General features: G+C 51.6%; 2 protein-coding genes across 3 annotated transcripts in view; both read left to right on the plus strand.

The window, feature by feature from the left end:
* Positions 1-14054, plus strand: part of GLYR1 (glyoxylate reductase 1 homolog) — a 33382-nt gene extending 19328 nt beyond the window's left edge. The window contains exons 10-16 of one of the 2 annotated variants that reach the window (XM_055409416.2): positions 262-361; positions 5162-5272; positions 5932-6033; positions 6725-6887; positions 7205-7384; positions 7995-8119; positions 11918-14054. In XM_055409416.2, coding sequence (XP_055265391.1) covers positions 262-361; positions 5162-5272; positions 5932-6033; positions 6725-6887; positions 7205-7384; positions 7995-8119; positions 11918-11992 — 856 coding nt within the window. In that variant the 3' untranslated portion in view covers positions 11993-14054. The remainder of the gene's footprint in view (positions 1-261; positions 362-5161; positions 5273-5931; positions 6034-6724; positions 6888-7204; positions 7385-7994; positions 8120-11917) is intronic. The other variant, XM_055409418.2, reaches the window with a different exon arrangement.
* A 263-nt stretch (positions 14055-14317) lies between these two features.
* On the plus strand, positions 14318-20195 carry ROGDI (rogdi atypical leucine zipper). The gene is made up of 11 exons (XM_055409415.2): positions 14318-14490; positions 14575-14646; positions 15337-15419; positions 15665-15719; positions 16424-16504; positions 17143-17238; positions 18436-18534; positions 18876-18989; positions 19066-19115; positions 19221-19347; positions 19647-20195. Exons 1-11 carry the CDS (start codon positions 14446-14448, stop codon positions 19686-19688), a joined length of 864 nt encoding a protein of 287 aa, XP_055265390.1. The 5' UTR covers positions 14318-14445; the 3' UTR covers positions 19689-20195.
* The last annotated feature ends 510 nt before the right edge of the window (positions 20196-20705 follow it).

The following is a 20705-nucleotide window of genomic DNA, read 5'->3' on the forward strand; positions in this document are numbered from 1 at the left end:
TGGCAGTTGAGGGTTTAGAAATGCCTGTGTAAACTTAAGAGCACTTTTGAACAGGGGCGGAGTGAGAAAAGGCGCGCTCTGCCCACGCTCCTGCCGGCTCTGTGACTGTGGTATCAGCACTCTGCCGAGCAGTGTGTGTGGTGGACTGAGGTGAGGTTCCCCAGGTCTAAGAGGAGCAGAGCCAGGGTAGTATTCATAATCCCACCCTGTCCTCCCCTCCACCCTGTCCCCCACTCTGAACTGACCAGTCTCTCTTTCTAGGATAGGATTTTTGGGCCTTGGCCTCATGGGAAGTGGCATCGTCTCCAACTTGCTAAAAATGGGTCACACGGTGACTGTCTGGAACCGGACTGCAGAGAAAGTAAGCATTCATGGTGGTACTTCTTGGGTAGGATGGGATGGGACCCGGGGCCTTGGAAGTTGGGGTAACTGAGGACAGGAGTCTCCCTGCTGTCTCTGTTCCACGTTCTGTGTGCCATAGAGTAGAAGCCAAGCTCCTGGTCCAGGCAGGGGAGGATGTAGATAAGCCAGCATAGGCTGCGATCATAAAAACTAAATATTGTGGAGAAGGAAATGGCAACCCACTCCAGTATTCTTGCCTAGAGAATCCTGTGGACAGAGGAGCCTGGTGGGCTGCTGTCCACAGGGTCGCATAGAGTCCAACACAACGGAAGCGACTTAGCATGCATGCATGCGTTGGAGAAGGAAATGGCAACTCACTCCAGTGTTCTTGCCTGGAGAATCCCAGGGATGGAGGAGCCTGGTGAGCTGCCGTCTATGGGGTTGCACAGAGTCGGACACGACTGAAGCGACTTAGCTGTAGCAGCAGCAGTGCCACAAAGTGAAAATATAGGTCACTAACTACAAACCACCAAAAGGTTCCATTTCCACTTATACCAAGGTCATACACTTTATGTCTGAACTTTTTTATTTTTGTCTTCAATCTTGGTAGTTTTCCCTGCTTTCCAATAAAGTTTTTCTATGAGGACTAAAAAAAAAAAAACTAAATATTGAAAGTACCCAGGGGTATAAAATGAAATAGAAATTTACCTGTCTCTGCCGTCACCTGAAATAGATAATAGGAGGTAATACAGAGAAAAACCTGTCAGGTTTTTCCGTGTGGGTGTGTGACGAATTCATTGATATGAAGAGTGTGCATCAGCAGATCTGCTTCATCCGAGTTAATGGCCATGATCTGTGTTGTTTGGATTGTGTTAACAACCCTGTGCCACAGAACATTCTGTGGTGAAGGAGCTGTGCTGTATCTGCACTAGCCTCTGACCACATATGGCTCTGAAATACTTGGATTCATGGCTCACGGACTGAAGAATCGAATTTTAAGATTATTTCCCTTAAAATTAAGCAGTCCTAGTGGCTAGTGGCTACCATGTTGGACAGGACAGGTTCAGAAATTATCTAAGGTGGTCCGTGGCTTCACAGGGCCTGTGTGTGCCCTGAAATGGAATTCCAAGTCTTGTGTAATGGAGAGAGGTCATGGCTCCCCTCAAGTTCTCATCCAGGAAAAGGTGAAGAACCATAGCCTAAGTACCAGAAAAATAATGTGCTGTGCTTGCCAGGGACAGAGAGACCAAGAAAGAACCAGCCTCTTGAGGAACAAGGTGTGGCTGAGTGTGTGTTTGTGAAGTGATGGGTGAGCATCCCATGTGTGCAGCGCAGGGAGAGCTGCAGTGAAGGGAGATGGTAGAGCTGGTGGTTTTGGATTAACAAAAATGTTCCAGGCGAGGTAAGCAGTTCACTTGGTTGAAACAGCCACTTTTCAAGAATAACAAGGAACTGGTTGGAGAGTAGTAGATGGAGCCTGGGAGAAAGGGCACTGAAGGCTCTTCTAAGAGATGTGGGCTTTAAGTACTGGGCATGAGGTAGGCATTGCGGGATCTAGGTCAGGAGTGAAATCCCAGAGACCCTGTTGGCAGACATTTTGTGATTCAAGGCCAGGGCAACCAGGAAATCTAGACACACATAGTTGAAGAACATTGGGAAACTCCAAGTGTATGTTCCCATTTGATAGAAGTGCCTCTGGTCAGCCTGTTTCCTTGATTGGAAAGCCTGTTATAAACATGGCTATGCCTTTCAGATTAATTTATGAGAAGGCAGTAGAGCAAAGCAGTTACAAATGTGAGTTTCGAATCAGCTGTTACCCTTTCTTCAAAAGAAAAAACCAGAAGAATACAAAATTTAATATAGATCTGTTTAGAAGTCTAAAAGAGTTACCAAAGAAAAAGATGAATAGGTTTTGATACTACTTGCCACAACAACAGAAAAGAAAATTTGAAAACAAGATTTTCTATTTTTAAAATTTTCCCACTATCCTAACAATTTGTGTGTTTTTCCCTAGTTTCTGTGTGTGTGTGTGTTTATTGAAGTATGATTGATTTACAGTAGTCCATTAGTTTCAGGTGTAAGCACAGTGGTTAAATTTGTACAGGTTATGCTGCATTGAAAGTTATTATGAAATAATGATTGTTTTTCTGTGCTGCAATATATTTCCTCGTAGCTTATTTATTTTATACGTAATTGCTTGTACTATCCCCCACTCCTGTCTTGCCTCTCCCTGATTCCCTTTCCTCACTGGTAACCACTAGTTTGTTCTCAGTCTGTTTCTTTTTTGTCATATTCATTCATATGTTTTACTTTTTAGGTTCCATATATAAGTGCTGGAGAAGGAAATGGCAACCCACTCCAGTATTCTTGCCTGGAGAATCCCATGGACAAAGGAGCCTGGTGGGCTACAGTCCATGGGGTCTCAAAGAGTCAGACACGACCGAGCGAGTAACACACACACATAAGTGCCGGTGTAGCGTATTCGTCTGTCTCTGTCTGACTTATTTCACTGAGCATAATAGTATTCTCTAGGTCCATCCACGTTGCTGCACGTGGCAGAGCTTCTATCATGGCTAAGTAATATTCCTGTGTGTATGTATACCACACACACGCACACACAGTATGAATGTATGTTCATCCATGCATCTGTTGGTGGACACTTAGGTTACTTCCATATTTTGGCTTTTGTAGTGCTGCTTTGAACATGTGGGGTGCATGCAAATTAATGTTTTTATTTTTTTCAGATATAAAACCAGGAGTGGAACTTATTAAATAGTTTAATAATGATATAAAGATTTTTAAATAGGTCACAAGGAGACAAGCAACAAAGGTATTAGATATTTTGTACTTAGAAATAATCGAAATGTATCACACAAAGAAGTTGCTATTTTGGGATTGTTAAATCAAGTAGGATAAAACGTTAATATATTTATGGGTACTGTGTTGTTTTTAAGAATGTATTCCATGCTGCTGATCTGATAAAACCATTTTCAGAGCCTGCTTTTTACCCTCAGTTCAGTTCAGTTGCTCAATCATGTCCAACTCTTTACAACCCTGTAGACCACAACACGCCAGGCCTCCCTGTCCATCACCAACTCCTGGAGTTTGCTCAAGCTCATGTCCATTGAGTCGGTGATGCCATCCAGCCATCTCATCCTCTGGCATACCCTTCTCCTCCTGCCTTCAGTCTTTCCCAACATCAGGGTCTTTTCCAATGATTCCTTTCTTCACATCAGGTGGTCAAAGTATTGGAGCTTCAGCTTCAGCCCTTCCAAAGAATATTGAGGACTTATTTCATTTAGCATGGACTGGTTTAATCTTGCAGTCCAAGGGACTCTCAAGAGTCTTCTCCAACACCACAGTTCAAAAGCATCAATTCTTCTGCGCTCAGCTTTCTTTATAGTCCAACTCTCACATCCATACATGACTACTGGAAAAACCATAGCTTTGACTGGTCAGCAAAGTAATGTCTCTGCTTTTTAATATGCTGTCTAGGTTGATCATAGCTTTTCTTTCAAGGTACAAGCATCTTTTAATTTCATGGCTGCAATCACCATCTGCAGTGATTTTGGAGCCCAAGAAAATAAAGTCAGCCACTGTTTCCACTGTTTCCCCATCTATTTTCCATGAAGTGATGGTACCAGATGCCATGATCTTAATTTTTTGAATGTTGAGTTTCAAGCCAGCTTTTTCACTCTCTCTCACTTTCATCAAGAGGCTCTTCAGTTCCTCTTCGCTTTCTGCCATAAGGGTGGTGTCATCTGCATATGTGAGGTTATTGATATTTCTCCCGGCAATCTTGATTCCAGATTGTGCTTCATCATGCCCAGCATTTTGCATGATGTACTCTGCATAGAAGTTAAATAAGCAGGGTGACAAAATACAGCCTTGACGTACTCCTTTCCCAATTTGGTACCAGTCTGTTGTTCCATGTCCAAAGATTGAAACTGTTGTTTCTTGACCTGCAAGAAGAAGTTTTACCCTTCTTGTTTTAGTCATTAAGTCATGCCCCACTCTTTTGCAAAACTATGGACTCGAGCCCACCAGGCTCCTCCATCCATGGAATTTTCCAGGAAAGAGTTCTGGAGTGGGTTGCCACTTCCTTCTCCAGGGGATCTTCCAGACCCAGGGATCAAATCTGCATTTCTTGCATTAGCAGGTGGATTCTTTACCACTGAACAACCTGGGAAGTCCCTTACATGTATTTGTTGGGGTCATTTATAATGAGTCTAGGAGAGCCATTAGGTAAATTCAGATATGTCTCTCAGTGGGGTAAATTAAGATACAAAATCACAGGTCCAAATTAATGCCAATAGAACAAGGAAATAGACCAAAATGTTAATGATATGTTTTGTTATTAGGTATTTCAGGTGATTTTAATTTTTAAAAAAGAAGAGTTGGTGCTTTTTGCCGCCCCCACCCCCACCCCCACCCAAAGCAATTCGGTAGGAAGTGGCAGCCTGTTGGCCCCAGCCCTGCTTCCCCGGCTCACACACCACTGGGCAGATTCACCACAGCCGAGACAGCCAGAGAGAGCTGCAGACAAGTACTGTTCACGTCCCGTTCTTGGTTCAGGAAACCTCCAGCAGACACTTGTTTTGTGCTTCCTGTGGAGCAGAGTGTGGAACATGCATTCTCGGCACCCAGTTTGCAGAGACACAAGACCGTCTTTAAGGGGCTCCCACCCACTTCCCCTCGAGCAGTCAGACTGCCTGCCTTGGGAGGCCGCGCAGGAGCACTGGGCACTGCGTCTCTGGCCTGGCTAGTGTGTGTGTTGTGCACTGCCTGCAGCTCACATTAGGATCTGTGACTTTTGCAGTGTGATTTGTTCATCCAGGAGGGGGCCCGCCTAGGAAGAACCCCCGCTGAAGTCGTTTCAACTTGTGACATCACCTTTGCCTGCGTGTCGGACCCCAAGGCGGCCAAGGACGTAAGGATCCCTCCCCCCCTCAGCGTCTCAGGTTGTGGCCAGGAACGCTGGCTTGCCTTCTCCCCTTGTCCCCTGCACACCGAGTGAGTGTCTGCATGTGGGGGGTCGGGTGTCCCATTTGGGGGCCATCTCCCATTGTGAAGGGTGTTTGCGTAGACTGAACACAAGACTTCCTTTAATTCAGAACAAAGAATGAAACTGAATGGTTCCTGACAAGCTCATGTGTTCCTGGTGAGCTGGAAGCTTTGGGGCTGAGTGTGCCTTTGGTCCATGTGCCAAGTTCCTATATTTAGCTATCACTGTATTTGTATGCTTTTAAAGTTCCAGTGCAGTAGTTATCTTGTTGAACTCGTGACTAAACTAATCCAGGTAAATCCAAAGAAGTCAAAAAATAAATACTGACCTTTCATCTTTTCAGTGGGAGGCTTTTAATAAAAAGAAATACACATATATTCTTTTTGAAGGTAAATGGGAACATAACATAAATTCTTCTCTTTCCCTTGCTTATTTACATGCTCTTCCCTTTTGAGCTTTAATAATTAGCCTCTGTTTGGGAAATGAGCCAAAAAAAATCAGCAGGACGTTGCCCTTAAGTCTGAGGGTCTCCTGGAAGTCTGGCTGGGAGCCTGGGCTATTGCTTCTGCCTTGTGTCCCCACAGCTGGTGCTGGGCCCCAGTGGCGTGCTTCAGGGGATCCGCCCCGGGAAGTGCTACGTGGACATGTCGACAGTGGACGCTGACACAGTCACCGAGCTGGCCCAGGTAGCAGCCTCGTTCAGGCTGGCCCTCCAGCGTCCTTTCAGCTGGAGCCCAAGACCCAGGCTCACCGCACCCCAGTGTGGGCCACATAGCTACTCCAGGGCCACAGCAGAGACTGTGGGACTGTAGCCTGTTTTCACTCTCTGCCTTCAGGTCTACAGCTAGTCTGCATGGCTGAGAGAGAAGTGCTTCTTAGCTGGGAGAGGCATCAGGTAGCCACCAGCCTCTCAGTTGGAAGCAGTCCAAGCTGCCAGCAGGGTCTTTGTGATTTAAACAGCTTTCTGCAGTTGATACTAGCAGAATATTCCCCCACCCTGAGCCTCTGGGCCAAGGTGAGGAGGTAGTGACTTGTGGCCCATGTGTGTTCAAAGGGTGGCTGAAATCAAAGAAGGGCCGTGTCTGTTCTAGAAAGTGTGGTCGGCCAGGCCATAGGTGTGGTCGTGTTGATGATATCTTTGTAATGGGAGCCTCTGAGGACCCCCAGCTCCTCGCTCTCTCCTGCATGGAATTCGGGCATCTGGTGGAGGACAGTCTGCTGGCCCTCCCCCAGCATCAGCCCAGCACCTTGGTACACGTGTCCGCTTTGGGGCTCAGCGTGAAGGGCCTAGTGCTCCAGCCCCTGCGTGCTCCTTGCTTCCTGCCCAAGACCCTTGTGAGAGGCACAGCCTCCAGAAGCTGTGACTTTCCTTTCCAGGTGATTGTGTCCAGGGGGGGCCGCTTTCTGGAAGCCCCGGTCTCAGGGAATCAGCAGCTGTCTAATGATGGGATGTTGGTGATCTTAGCGGCCGGAGACAGGGGCTTGTATGAGGACTGCAGCAGCTGCTTCCAGGCAATGGGGAAGACCTCCTTCTTTCTAGGTAACATGCCTGCCCATCCGTCGGGCCACTGCAGGCCTGGAGGCTGGGTGGGCCACATCCCCTCTAGACCACCCTGAGGACAGCGTCAGTCCCGCACGGCCTCTCTGCCTGGGGCCCCCGTGGGAAGGTTTCTTTGACTTGCACAGTCAGTGCCTGCAAGGAGGAAGAGCCAGAAGGGTCAGAGCAAGTTCTATCAGGGGCAGGTGAATGGGGCCTCCCCTGGGTGTAGAGGTGGGTCCGAGCAGGGGTGAGGGTGGGCAGAAGGTCCCTCCCTGCGGGATTCCTGGGATGTGACCGCAGTTCTTTGCCCTGGGCAGGTGAGGTTGGCAACGCAGCTAAGATGATGCTGATTGTGAACATGGTCCAGGGGAGCTTCATGGCCACCATTGCAGAGGGGCTTACCCTGGCCCAAGTGACAGGCCAATCCCAGCAGACACTCTTGGACATCCTCAATCAGGGACAGTTGGCCAGCATCTTCCTGGACCAGAAGTGCCAAAGTAAGTTGCTTTTGACCGCTCTTGTTGCGTTTTAGTTTCGGTTCTAGCTGGGGAGCGGGGTCACGCAGCCGTGACAGAACAGTGTCTTCTTTGGGAGCTCCTTCTGTGTGAATGACACATCCTCTCCAGTCAGCCTGGCCTCCAGTCAAAGTGAAGTGAAAGTCGCTCAGTCATGTCTGACTCTTTGTGACTTCATGGACTATACAATCCATGGAATTCTCCAGGCCAGAATACTAGGGTGGGTTGCCTTTCCTTTCTCCAGGGGATCTTCCCAACCCAGGGATCAAACCCAGGTCTCCCTTATTGCAGGCGAATTCTTTACCAGTTGAGCCACAAGGGAAGCCCAAGAGCACTGGAGTGGGTAGCCTATCCTTTCTCCAGCGATCTTCCTGACCCAGGAATTGAACCGTGGTATCCTGCATTGCAGGCAGATTCTTTACCAGCTGAGCTCTGAGGGAAGCCCCATAGGATTTGGGGGTACAGGCTGGGAACTTGTCTCTTGGGTGTCTGAGGAGGAGGAAATGCTAGGTGTTGAGCCCTGACAGTGCTCCAGATGCTTTCTTATTTAGGATCCTTTTAATTGTTCTGGTGAATGCCTTTCCCTCCTCAGATATCCTGCAAGGAAACTTTAAGCCCGATTTCTACCTGAAATACATTCAGAAGGATCTCCGTTTAGCCATTGCGCTAGGTGATGCCGTCAACCATCCGACCCCCATGGCAGCTGCAGCCAATGAGGTAACTGCAGGAGGCTGTGGGTGGGGCCCGCAGACTTCCCTTGTTTCCCTTGCACTGCCCCCTCTGCCAACTTTGCCTTGGCTTGGCGGTGTCTGACCTCTCCAGGGGGAGTCTTAGGTTGTTGATTTTAGGCTTTCCTTTTCTAAATTTGTATGTCTCCTCCAATCCATGCTGACTTTGCTGGGAATTCTTTGACCTGTGGGTTACTTAAAAGTATGTCAAATATGAGTAAAAATCCTAAAGGGTTTCCTAGATTTCGAATGGTTATTGATTTCTAACGTATCTTTGTGGTCAAAAAATACATTCCATATGGCTTTTAACTCTTTGCATCGATTCAGACTTGTTTTGTGGCCCAGCAGATGGTCTGCCTTGGTGGGTGTGCCATGTTCACTTAAGAAGACTGTGTTCTGCAGTGGGTTCTATGTTCTATATATATCAGTTAGGTCAAGATAGTTGGTAGTGTTTTTTCAGATCATCATTTCTGAGTTTTTTATCCAGTTCTTTTAATTGCCAAGAAAGGGATGTTAAAATCTCCAACTGTCATTGTGGGATTATTTGTTTCCCCTTCAATTTTGTCCATTTCGCTTAATATCTTTGGAAGCTTTTGTTATTGGGCTTTTAGCCATTTATGATTCTACTGTCTTCCTGATGAATTTGCCCTTTTGTTATTAAGAAGTGTCCATCTTGATCTTCGTCTTGAAGTCTGCTGTCAGACTTTCATATGGCCACTATAGCCTTCTCAGGTTTACAGTTTCCGTGTGTTACATCTTTTATTTCAGTCTGATAGACGTATAATCTTTCAGAAAAACAGCTCAGCAATATTTATCTTTGAATTGCAGTTCAGTTCAGTTCAGTTCAGTTTAGTCGCTCAGTCCTGTCCGACTCTCCGCGACCCCATGAATCACAGCACGCCAGGCCTCCCTGTCCATCACCAACTCCCGGAGTTCTCTCAAACTCATGTCCACAGAGTCGGTGATGCCATCCAGCCATCTCATTCTTGGTCATCCCCTTCTCCTCCCGCCCCCAACCTTTCCCAGCATCAGTCTTTTCCAGTGAGTCAACTCGTCGCATGAGGTGGCCAAAGTATTGCAGTTTCAGCTTTAGCATCAGTCCTTCCATTGAACACCCAGGATTGATCTCCTTTAGAATGGACTGGTTGGATCCCCTTGCAGTCCAAGGGACTCTGAAGAGTCTTCTCCAACACCACAGTTCAAAAGCATCGATTCTTCGGCGATCAGCTTTCTTCACAGTCCAACTCTCACATCCATACATGACCACAGGAAAAACCATAGCCTTGACTAGACGGACCTTGGTTGGCAAAGTAATGTCTCTGCTTTTTAATATACTATCAAGGTTGGTCATAACTTTCCTTCCAAGGAGAAGGCGTCTTTTGTGAAACACATACATATATAAATCATGTAGATTCATTTTAGAAGCTCTCTCCCAAGTGCTATAAGCTGTATGCATTTTTATCCAAGTTAAATAGATGTCTCTAGTGGCTTTTCCTGTGGAGACAAAGAAATACAGATACACAGTACTGGGGAGTTCCCTGAGGGTCCAGTGGTCAGGACTCTGTGCTCCCACTGGTGGGGGCCTCAGTTTGATCCCTGGTTGGGGGACTAAGGTCCCACAGGCTGATCAGTGCAGCCAAAAATCAGTAAAAAATACACAGTACTGTTCTCTTCAAACCTGCATTTTCATAGTTGATAATCTTCTGTCCTTGAATTCTGTGTCTCTCTCTTGTCTGTCTGAACATCTGAGTACTTACTTCACTCTTCCAAGCTGCAGTACAATGTCTGGTTCCTCTTGTCTTACCTTCAGGTTCTCTCTTGGCAGTGAAGTTCCTGGCTGTTGTATAGTTTTTCGTTGATGAGTTTATCTGTAACTGGTTACTTCTGAAGGGTTCTGTGGTATCTTGTGTTGGGAGCACTTCTCTGTGAGGCAGGGCTCAACACTGGCTAGTAGTTACAATCACATCCCTTCCATCTGAAGACGCTCCGAGGCCTTCCCCGTTCCTCTGGGCTGCTGCCCCTGTCCTGCCCCATCAGTTCCAGGGCTTTCCTGGATTTCCACTTGCCCCTCCCTGACTCTACAGGATTCATGGACTTGGAAACAGACATTTTGTTTCATTTCTCAGTGGAGCATGGTGGTTTCTGGCCATTTAGATGTTGTCAGTTTAGGTTCTCCACTGTTTTGGAGTTCAGGATCTTAAGGCTAAGTAGTCCATTAACATTTAGACTTTGTCTTGAAATCTGTTGGTGTGTGGTTGAATTTGAAGGTACTGTTTTATCATTTGATTGCCATTTGTCCCCCTGGCTTTTGTCTATCTCTTTCTCCTTTCTTTTGGAATATTTGAATGTTTTTTAGGACCCCATTTTTTATCTATTGGCTTTTTTTAACAAGTGAATCATCTTTATTTTGTCTTTTCTCTTGGGATTACTGACTGCATCTTAACCTCACGTCCTAGATTGGCCCTCTACGTAAAATGTGTATCCATTTACCACTTCCTCCCTCTCATCCTTGGCAGCATTGTTCTCGGCCTGGACACCACTGACACCTGCTGTGGGAGCTGTCCAGTGCATTGCAGCATCCCTGTCCTCTACCCACTGGGTGTGATTGCACCCCCTTGGTTGATGGAGATGTCTCCAGACATTACCAAATGTCACTCCAGGTGGGGAGCACAAGGACCCCAGGTTGAGAACCCTTGCTGTAGTGCACAAACGTCCTATGTGTTAGGTTTGCTTTGATTTTAAGCCCACCATTGTTGGAGTGTCTCGTTTTAGTAGTCATATGAATTCTAAAGATATTCAGAGAAAAGATAAGTTTCTGTTTCTCTACCATTTCCAGTTCTTTCCTTTCCTTTCTGAAGTATTGAATTTCTCTCTGGTATTGTCTTTCGTTCAGCTGGAAGAACTTGCTTTAGCATTTCCTGAACGCAGGTCTGCTGGCAACGCTTAGTTCTCTTTTATCTGAAAAAGGTCTTTATTTAGCCTTTGTTCTGAGTTCACAGCTATACCCAAGCTGTAATGGACATCAATCATGATGGCTCCAACTGAACTGTTTAAAAATAGAAAAAAAAATACACCTGTGTCCAGCTGCATTTTTTCAACATGACTGGACATTGTCCTGCCCTTATTGAACGATGGCTTTTTAAAATTTTCTCACACTCTTTCATATTCACCTGGTACCTTTGGAGTGAAGGACCATTCTAGGCTCTGGGGACATAGTATAGCCCCTTCTCTTCCTTGTAGAGGTTACATTCTAATGGAAGGAGGCACAAGGTAAGCACATAAATGTTTCAACAAGGAAGAATTGCAGAAGGTTAGGATAGTGAATCAAATGGAACACAGTAAAGGGATGGAGGTGGCCGCGTAAAGTGGCACAGCTGGTACTTCGGATGGATGGCGGGGAACGCCCTGGAACTGATGGGGCAGGACAGGGGCAGCAGCCCAGAGAGAACGGGGAAGGCCTCGGAACGTCTTCAGATGGAAGGGATGTGATTGTAACTACTAGCCAGTGTTGAGCCCTGCCTCCGAGCACTTTACATCCCTCAGTCCATTTAATCTTCACAGTAACCCTGTTAGCCTCCCCATGAAATCGAGAAGCAGTGCTGGAGGCACAGAGAAACTGAGGTACTTAGTCCAAGGTAAGGCCAGATCTGGGAGATCCAGGAGTCACACCCAAACAGCCTGGGCTCCAGAACCTACCCACCTAACCACACCTTGAACGCCTCTAGGAAGTAGGTCTGTCTGTAAGTCAGCTCTGTGGCCAGACTAAGCCTGTGTTGCTTTTTTCCAGGTGTACAAAAGAGCCAAGGCACTGGACCAGTCTGACAATGACATGTCTGCCGTGTACCGAGCCTACATACACTAAGTCCTTGACCCCAGCCCACCCCTATCTTCCCTCTGACCCCTTCTTCCTCACACGGAGTTGGGGTCCTGGGACTTAACTCTGGACCAGTCCACCTGTCTCCGTCTCCTTTTATACAGACTTTGAGACTTGCCATGAGCACAGCACACAGCATCGCTCCTCCCCTGGAGGTCCTGGAGAGAGGAGGGGTGTCAGCAGGAGTGGCCTGTGGGAAGGCTCCTGAGTTGGGCGCTGGCCATGGACAAGGTGGCTGTGTGTTCCCTCACACACACACCCCCACACACACACCACACACTGGCTTCTGCCCCAGGATAGAAGCTGCCCAGAAACTGCTGCCTGGCTTTTTTGTTTTCCCTTCTTCCGAGCTGTCTTATCTCAGACCCTTCCAGTTGAGGAGCTCGAGTCAGCAGTGAGAACTGGAAGCTTTCCCACTGCTTCCCTCAGAGCGAAGAGACTGTGGTTCTGTCCACTGTACCCCACTGGATTCCACGCGGAGAGAGGCTGTAGGCTACGATGAGCCAGCAAGACTCTTAAGCAGAGGGTCGCATGGCCCCTCCAACCTCAGGTGACCCGCTGATGAGGATTGTCACGTTTAAGCTACCAGTGTGCATCCAACTCTCCATAAATGCCTTGTGAGCTGAAAAGAGATGGACACAGTCAAGCAAAGACAGGGCTCTGGCTTTCCAGGGAAGGCGACAAACAGCCCACCCTAGGCAAACCTCCTGGAAGCCTGCTTTCCTCACTGCTTTTGTGCACCTGTCCCAGAAGTCACTGTCACTGTGGAGCCTGGGCTGGGATCCGACTTCCTCACCAGGCTGTTGTAGTATTTGGATCTGCATTCCAGCCCTTGGGAAGGGGTCCTGAGGGCAACCACTGAGGAGTGAATGGGGGAAGGGGCTTCCTTCCTGTTTCCGTTATGCCACAGGCCCTCCACCTGGTTCTGAAGAGCCACTCTGACCCAGGTCCCCTCACAGCAGTCCCCCCTTTTCCAGCCCGTCCCTGCACAAGTCATCTGTGTGCCCATCTCTCTCCATTTGCCTCCATTCCCTGTTTCCTCCCATGGAGACAGTATTTTATTCTGTCTGTTCCTCCTTTGACCCATACCCAGCCTGACCAATGACGATCATTTCTTAGGCTCAGCTCTTGAAACAAAAACGAGTGTCTTCACTTAAGCCAGCAGCTTGGTCTTCGGTGCTTTCAGGGCCCTGGAGTCTGTCAGGAGAGAAGAGGAGATCTAGGCTTGACGTTACCAGAGCTCACTGACCCTCAGAGGTGAATCTAAGCATTTCTCCTTGGATAGGGGACCAGAGGGACTTGGAACGTGGCATGAGAACAAGGAGAAGTCGCCTACAGGATGTCAGTGTTCTCTCCCCTTGCATGGGTTGGATTCTCCAAAGTCAGGCTGTGTGGAAGTTCAGCGTTTGTAGTGAATATATAGTGATAAACACAATTTGAGGTGGCCACGCTGGTGTGTGCCTCTCCCCCTCGCAGCTTTAGCCCGTTTCCACTGATCAGAACCCAGGATAGGGAATCTCAGAAAACATGGGGCGGGGGAGGGCAGGGGAGATGCCTGTGGTTTTTGACACAGACGTTAATTTTACTGGGATTTTGAATTCTTTTCTGTCTGAACACAAAGCCTGTTCTAGTCCTAGTGGGACACTGGGGTGGGGGTGGGGGAAGATGCTATAATGAAACTGGTTAGTCAATGTTGTCTTAATATTGTTGACAATTCTGTAAAGTTCCTTTTTATGAATATTTCTGTTTAAGCTATTTCACCTTTGTTTTGAAATCCTTCCCTCTTAAGGAGAAAATGTGACACTTGTGAAAAGCTTGTAAGAAAGCCCCTCCTCCACCACCCCCTTTTTTTTTTTTCCTTTAAATGACAAATCTTCTAGGTAATTAAGGTTGTGAATTTTTATTTTTGCTTTGTTTTTAATGAACATTTGTCTTTCAGAATAGGATTGTGTGATAATGTTTAAATGGCAAAAACATGATTTTGTGCAATTAACAAAAAGCTACTGCAAGCAAAATAAAAACGTTTCTTGGTAACACAACTGTGACTTTGGTGGGGTGGTCTGCGCCCTAATACCGAGCACCACGCGGGATGGGGAGCGGGTTGTCCTTCCGAGCCCAACAGGGCTAGGAGGCGAGACCGGGCGGAAACAGGCAGCCCCGGCGGCCAGTCGCCGGGTGCGGCGAGAGCTAGCCATACCGCCGGCCAATCGCCGAGCGCGCGCGGTGTAGGGCGTCCTATCAGAGCCGAGGAGGGGCGGGGTGAGGGGGGTTGGCGCGGGCGGTGTCCGGGGCGAGCCGGCGGGGGCAGGTCTGCGGCGCTCGCGGCGTTGAGAGCTGGGGGCGTGGTGGGCGCCCGCGCAGCCAATCGGCGGCGAGGGTGGGCCCGGGCGCCGCGGGCTGACCGCGGACCGGCTACGGTCGCTGGGCAGCGAGCGGCGGCGATGGCGACCGTGATGGCAGCGTCGGCGGCGGAGCGGGCGGTGCTGGTGAGGCTCGCGGGCCGGGCCGGGCCGGGCCGGGCGGGAGGCGGCCGCGGGCCGGGGCGGCTGACAGCTGGCCTGTCCCCGCAGGAGGAGGAGTTTCGCTGGCTGTTAAACGACGAGGTGCACGCCGTGCTGAGGCAACTGCAGGACATCCTCAAGGTAACCTCGAGGACCTGTGCGGGGCCCACACTCCCCACCCTCCCTCAGCGCGGCTTCCTTGTCGGCCTCCCGCGGCTGCTGCGTACCCGACGCGCGGTGTTCTGACCAGGCCCTGCCCTCAGGCCCCGGACTCAGTCCTAGGACTTAAAAAGCTTCTAACCCGGGGCGCCAGCAGATAATTACCCAGTTCCGCAAGCCGTCCTGCCAGGGCTGCGGGCCTGGAGTGAGCCCCGGGGTTGGGGAAGCTACCCTTTGAAACTGACGTTTAACTTCTTGTCTGAAGGACCCAGCATTTTGACCTCAACCAAATCCTCGATCTCTTTGGGCCTCCCCTTTGCAAAAAGGAGATAGTACCGCCCTCAGGGCTGTTGTGAAGATTAAAAAAAAAACAGCCAGTGGAGATACCAAAAAATGTCCAGGCAGTGCCTGATAAGGCAAGAATTACCGGTTGCCATGACTACTGTCTTCCCAGATTTTGCTCCCCACTTCCAAGCTTGTCAACCAAATGGGGAGGGTGTATCCTGTATGGGACACAGTGTAGGCCCCCAGAGAATGTGGAAGGAGCAGGTATGGGTTCAGGTAGGACCTGAAACTGGCCGTGGAGGAGGGGCCCTGGGAGCAGGGCTTATGGAGCAGGGGCTCCGCTGGAGTCGGTGACCTTTATTTACCCCATTCCCCTTTGCCCTCCAGGAGGCCTCGCTCCGCTTCACTCTGCCAGGCTCAGGCACCGAGGGTCCCACGAAGCAGGAGAACTTCGTCTTGGGCAGCTGTGGGTGAGCCTGGACTGGGTGGAAACCGGGGTGGGGTTGAGGGGTGGATTTCTAGGAGGAGGGACCCTTGGGGATACCCTCTAGGACTGGTGGCATGGCCACGGCCCTGCCCTGCAGACTGATTCCGGCTCCAGCGTCCAGAGGGTGTGCAGTGGGACAGGCTGGACTATCCTGTGACAGTCCGCTGAGAGTCTGGGGTGGTGGGAGGGGGCAGCTGCAGGTGCTGCTCTGACCCCCACGTGTTGTAGCACAGACCAGGTGAAGGGCGTGCTGACTCTGCAGGGAGACTTGCTGAGCCAGGCGGTGAGTCCCCCGGCCCCTGGCCCCTTCCCGTGCCACCATAGCAGCCACCGGGCAAGAGTCGGGGTCGGGGGGGGGCCTCCTGCTTTAGCTCATCTCTGCCACCTGCTAGCTGTGTGACTCTGTGCAGGATCCTTGACCTCTCTGGGCCTCAATTTCCTTGTTTGACAATAACAACAACCCCTGTAACCTGCTTCTGAGATTGGTGTGTGACTCCATTGAGAGGTGCAGCAAGTGGGTGGGTGGGGGGTGCTTTACACACGGCACTGCCTATATAGTCTGGCCCCGGGATTAGGCTGGCCCCAGACCAACATCTTAACTCTTTCTGCACTTGATCCTGTAGCAGGTGCCAGGGCCTGGGGGAAGGTCCCCCTCCTCCTCGGGCGGCCGTTCCGCCCCTTGGCACCTGCAAATGTTCTCCATCTGCCCACAACCACACACCTCCTCCCTCCCAGCAGCAGCCACCTTCCCCTTTCACAGCTCTTTTCCCTTTCATTTCTTTGTGGTTCCTCTTGGCCTGAGTTCCTGTTTCCTGTTCCCTGTTTGCCCCCACCCAAATGGCCATGTTCTTCCTCCTCTCCCACATGGAGTGGCTCGGGCCTGAGCCACCACACACACTCTGTTTCTGCTCCCTGGCTCAAGGGCTCAGAGTGGCCAGTGTCAGGAGGGCATCCTTCTGCCCGGCTTAGCCCACCCTTGCCTGTCAGGACGTGAATCTGAAGATGCCCAGGAACAACCAGCTGCTGCACTTTGCCTTCCGGGAGGACAAGCAGTGGAAACTGCAGCAGGTAACTGGGCCCTTCCCTGGCCGGGGCCCAGGGCACAAGGGCAGGCAGGAACAGGCCCTTGCAGTGCTGAGGCCTCCAGGGCTGGCCGCTGTGGGGCCTTGCGGCTGCAGCAGGCTCACAAAGATGTTTCCTGGCAGCGCAGCTGGGGTGGGCAGTTCCTGGTCTCCTAACCTGTCCTGTCATTGGGCCTGACTTCTGCTGCCTCCTCTCCCCTCTCACTGGTCACCAGCTGTTTCCACTTCACGGCCTTTGCTTGGGCTTGTCCCTCTGCCTGGAGTCCACTCCCTCAGCTTTTGCCACTGCACAAGCTTCAGCTTAAGAGTTGCCTTCCCTCGCCACCGCCCGCTCCCCAATCACCTTGTTTCCTTGTGAAAGCTGAACAGTCTATTATCTTGTGCCTTTCCTCTGTTACCCTCTGTCCTCCTTTGGAAAGTGAGCTGCAAGGGACTGGGGACCGAGGCTGCCTCACTGCACCAGCCAGGCCTGGCAGGCAGCACCCATCCCACCCCTACTAGGAAGATAGGCCCTTGGGGTGGGGATCCCTAGGCTGGGCCCCCGGAGACCATGGGTGTTCTGAGGCTGGCACCTTTCACTGCCGAGGCCCAGCCCACTGACCACTCAGTGGGCCCTGCTTTTAGATCCAAGACGCCAGGAACCATGTGAGCCAAGCCATTTACCTCCTTGCCAACCGAGATGAGAGCTACCAGTTCAGGACGGGAGCAGAGGTCCTCAAGGTGAGCCGCCTCAGGAGTGGGAGAGCCCGGTTCCCTGACCACCGATCAGGCCCTTGGAGAGCTCTGCCTCCATCCTCAGGTGAAGCTGAGAGTCGACCCTTCACCTCTCGGTATACGCCATGTCCTTCCAGCCACTTGAATGGCTCACGGCCCAGGCCCCAGAAACTGATGGGTTCTGATCCCAGGGCCTGCACTATGAGCCAGCCTACCTCAAATCCCTTACTTAGCCATTCTGTGCCTCCGTACCCTCACCTGACAAAAAGGGGGGACAAGCTGTCATGCCTGCCATCGTGACAACGCGGGTGACGTTGCCTCCAGTAAGCACCCAGTAGACGGGAGATGCAGGTATTACTACCAGCAACAGAAAAGCTTCTGTAATTAACAAAAGTGAATCCACATGGTGTGAAGAGAAAGATGAGCTCAGGTTCCCTGAGTTCACGCTTTAGCCCTGCCTCCGAATTGCTGTGTGTCCTCAGGTGGTTTGCATGCCATCTCTGGGCCTAATATGAAAACTCGAAACCAGATGGGCCAAAGTCCCTCCCAGAACTGTGAGTGTCCTTGTGGGTGTAATGTGCAGCCCAGTAATTCTGGGAGCCAAGTGACCCCAGCGCCCACGGCAGCAGCTGGGTGAAGAGCTGGAAGCAGTGGGCAATGGGGCTCTGAGAGCTTTGCTCCCTCGCAGAGGGAAGGGATGAGTCTCCAGAGGTTCCACTGTTCCCCAGCCGTGCGGCCTTGGACCTATGGAGCCTCAGTTTCCTTCCTCACCTGTGAAAACAGGGCTCCTGTCCACCTTAAGGCCTCAACTCAGCCATTACAGTGCCTCCTCAAGGAAGCCCTCCCTGACCTCTTACACCCAAGCTGAGTTAGGGTCCCTCCTTCTAAGCTCCTTCATTGCCTGAACCCTCATCCGCAAAGCCCTTGGCCCCCTGGGACTGACTTCCAGGTTCCTCCACCCCAATTGGACTAGGACTCAGGATCCCAGATGGTAGAACCTTCCGGGTGGGTGGTCAGCAGCGCAGATGTCCTGCTCCCACCCCCAGCTGGAGCCCGATCACCTGCCTCTTTAGCAAGACCCCTGCTGCAGAGGTTCAGGACCCAAGTCTGTGACCCCCAGGGAAGGAACTTGGAGCTCCCATAACTTGGTTCCTCCTGATGGGGCTGCCCCAGCAGCCGCTGTGACCAGCTCTCCTCCCCCAGCTGATGGACGCCGTGATGCTGCAGCTGACCAGAGCCCGCAACCGGCTCACCACTCCTGCCACCCTCACTTTGCCTGAGATTGCTGCCAGCGGCCTCACGGTCAGTGCCTCAGGCCCACCCCTGCTCCAGGAGAGGTGGGAGGGACGCGGGTGCCAGAGCGTCCTGCAAGCCCCAGATTGTTGACACAGTTCTCTGTGTGGTTTTCTTGGATTGGGTTTTTGGCTTCCATTCTGAATCCCCAAAATATATCTCCCCCCACTCCTCGGATCCAGGTCACTGGTGTCCAAGCACCTGGAAGCTACCTGGTGCACCTGGAGAGAATCAGAAGGCCCCAGTCCATGGGATGGGGACTGGGATTACCCCCCAGCGGTTGGAGGGGTGGGGGTGGGATGTGCCTGCTGGCCCTCATCCCCCCTGGATGCCTGGCCCTCCCCCCACAGCGGATGTTCGCCCCCACCCTGCCTTCTGACCTCCTGGTCAACGTCTACATCAACCTCAACAAGCTCTGCCTCACCGTGTACCAGCTGCATGCCCTGCAGCCCAATTCCACCAAGGTGAGCCCCCCACTCAGCCTGCCCTCACCCGCCCTGTGGCCCCAGGCCTGACCCCATCTGATGCTTTCTTGTTTAGAACTTCCGCCCAGCCGGAGGCGCCGTACTGCACAGCCCCGGGGCCATGTTGTAAGTGTGCTACCTGAGAGGGGTCTCAGGAGTGCCCCCCGCCCCTCCTAGGGTGGGGCCCTGGCCTTCTGGGCCACCCTCAGTACCCCTCTCGTCTCTCTCCAGCGAGTGGGGCACACAGCGCCTGGAGGTGAGCCACGTGCACAAGGTGGAGTCTGTAATCCCCTGGCTCAATGACGCCCTGGTCTTCTTCACTGTCTCCCTGCAACTCTGCCAGCAGCTCAAGGATAAGGTGGGGACATAGGGGTCAGAGCCAGGCTGGACCTCACCCAGAAGAGGCCAGCCATCTATGGGCCATTCAGCCCCTTCTTTTGGGGTGGGGGCGGGGATGCCAAGGGCTCCTTGTGTGTCTCCAAAGCACCCCCTGATCTTAAGATCCATTACTTTCTGTGCACACCAGTCGGGGGTGGGCCATGGTGTCACTCGGCAACACTGTCTTTGGCTGCTTGGCCCTTGGATGACAGAGGCTGCAGCAGGGCAGACCCCCCTGGCCCCACCCCTCATCACGTCCTCCATCTCCCTCCTCCCCAGATCTCCGTGTTCTCCAGCTACTGGAGCTGCAGGCCTTTCTGAACAGAGCGCCCAAGAGCCTGTCCCCCGGGAGTGGAGCCCAGGGTGTCCTTTCTCCCTGCACACACCCCCGCCCCAGAGTGCCAGCCAGGGCTGAGCACTGCAGGCTATTTATTTCCCCCATCACCCTACCCTGCCTGTCACCCCTGCACAGACTGGATGGAACACTGGATCTGCTGGGAGGAAGGGACGCCAGTGGGCTTTTTGTTTTGGCTGGGGGAGGTGAGGAGGCACAAAGTGGCCTCCAGTCCACACCCTGGCCTCCCAACAGAGCAGGAGCCTTTGGACTTGGACTGGAGCCCGGCTCTCCTTCCTTCCCGTTTCACCTCCTGCCTGCCCCCACCTCCAGGAGGGCGAGGGGCAGCCACACATCTCCTCCCGCTTGAGCCTGAGGGGTGGGCTAGGAGGGACATAAGCCCCCCACCACGAGCTGTAGTGTCTTTGACTACGTTCACTCAGCAACCCTGGCGGGGGGGTCCAAGAAATAAAGATTGTCCAACTTTGCCTGGAGCCCTTCACTCTGTCTGTTGGGGTGGGGACCTGGCCAAGGGCCCCCGATAGTTAGGAGCCAGGCTGAGTGCCCAGTGACTTGGCCTCCCAGGTACTAAGGGGCTGAGTGGGCTGGTGAACGGACAGTGGCTGGGTGGCTACAGCATGTCACCTAAGGTCTCCTGGTAACAGCCATGCCAGCTGAAGGCTGCGGAACCCAGTAGGCATCTCTGTGAAGCCGTAAGGACCTGCACTGCCCACCCTGATGAGACGAACTCTAGACTCAGGCTTTGGCTGAACGAGATTTTGTTGTTACTCTCCAGCAGGGCAAAGGCAGGGAGGTAGGGACTGTGCCTTAGGGCTCCAGGTGAAGTTATCAAATCCCTGGGATAGGGGTGGATTCCTGCAAGAGAGGCACAGGGGGGCCAGTGGCTTCACTCTTCAGCCCACCTGGCCCTGGTGCTTGGAGCTCACCTGGGACCCAGAGGAGCAGCTTTGTCAGCAGGGCATGCAGGGAATACAGCTGCCACA

The sequence above is a fragment of the Moschus berezovskii genome, chromosome 27 (genome assembly GCF_049115385.1).
Source record: "Moschus berezovskii isolate FMDL1 chromosome 27, NW_MosBer_1.0, whole genome shotgun sequence".
Classification (NCBI taxonomy): domain Eukaryota; kingdom Metazoa; phylum Chordata; class Mammalia; order Artiodactyla; family Moschidae; genus Moschus; species Moschus berezovskii.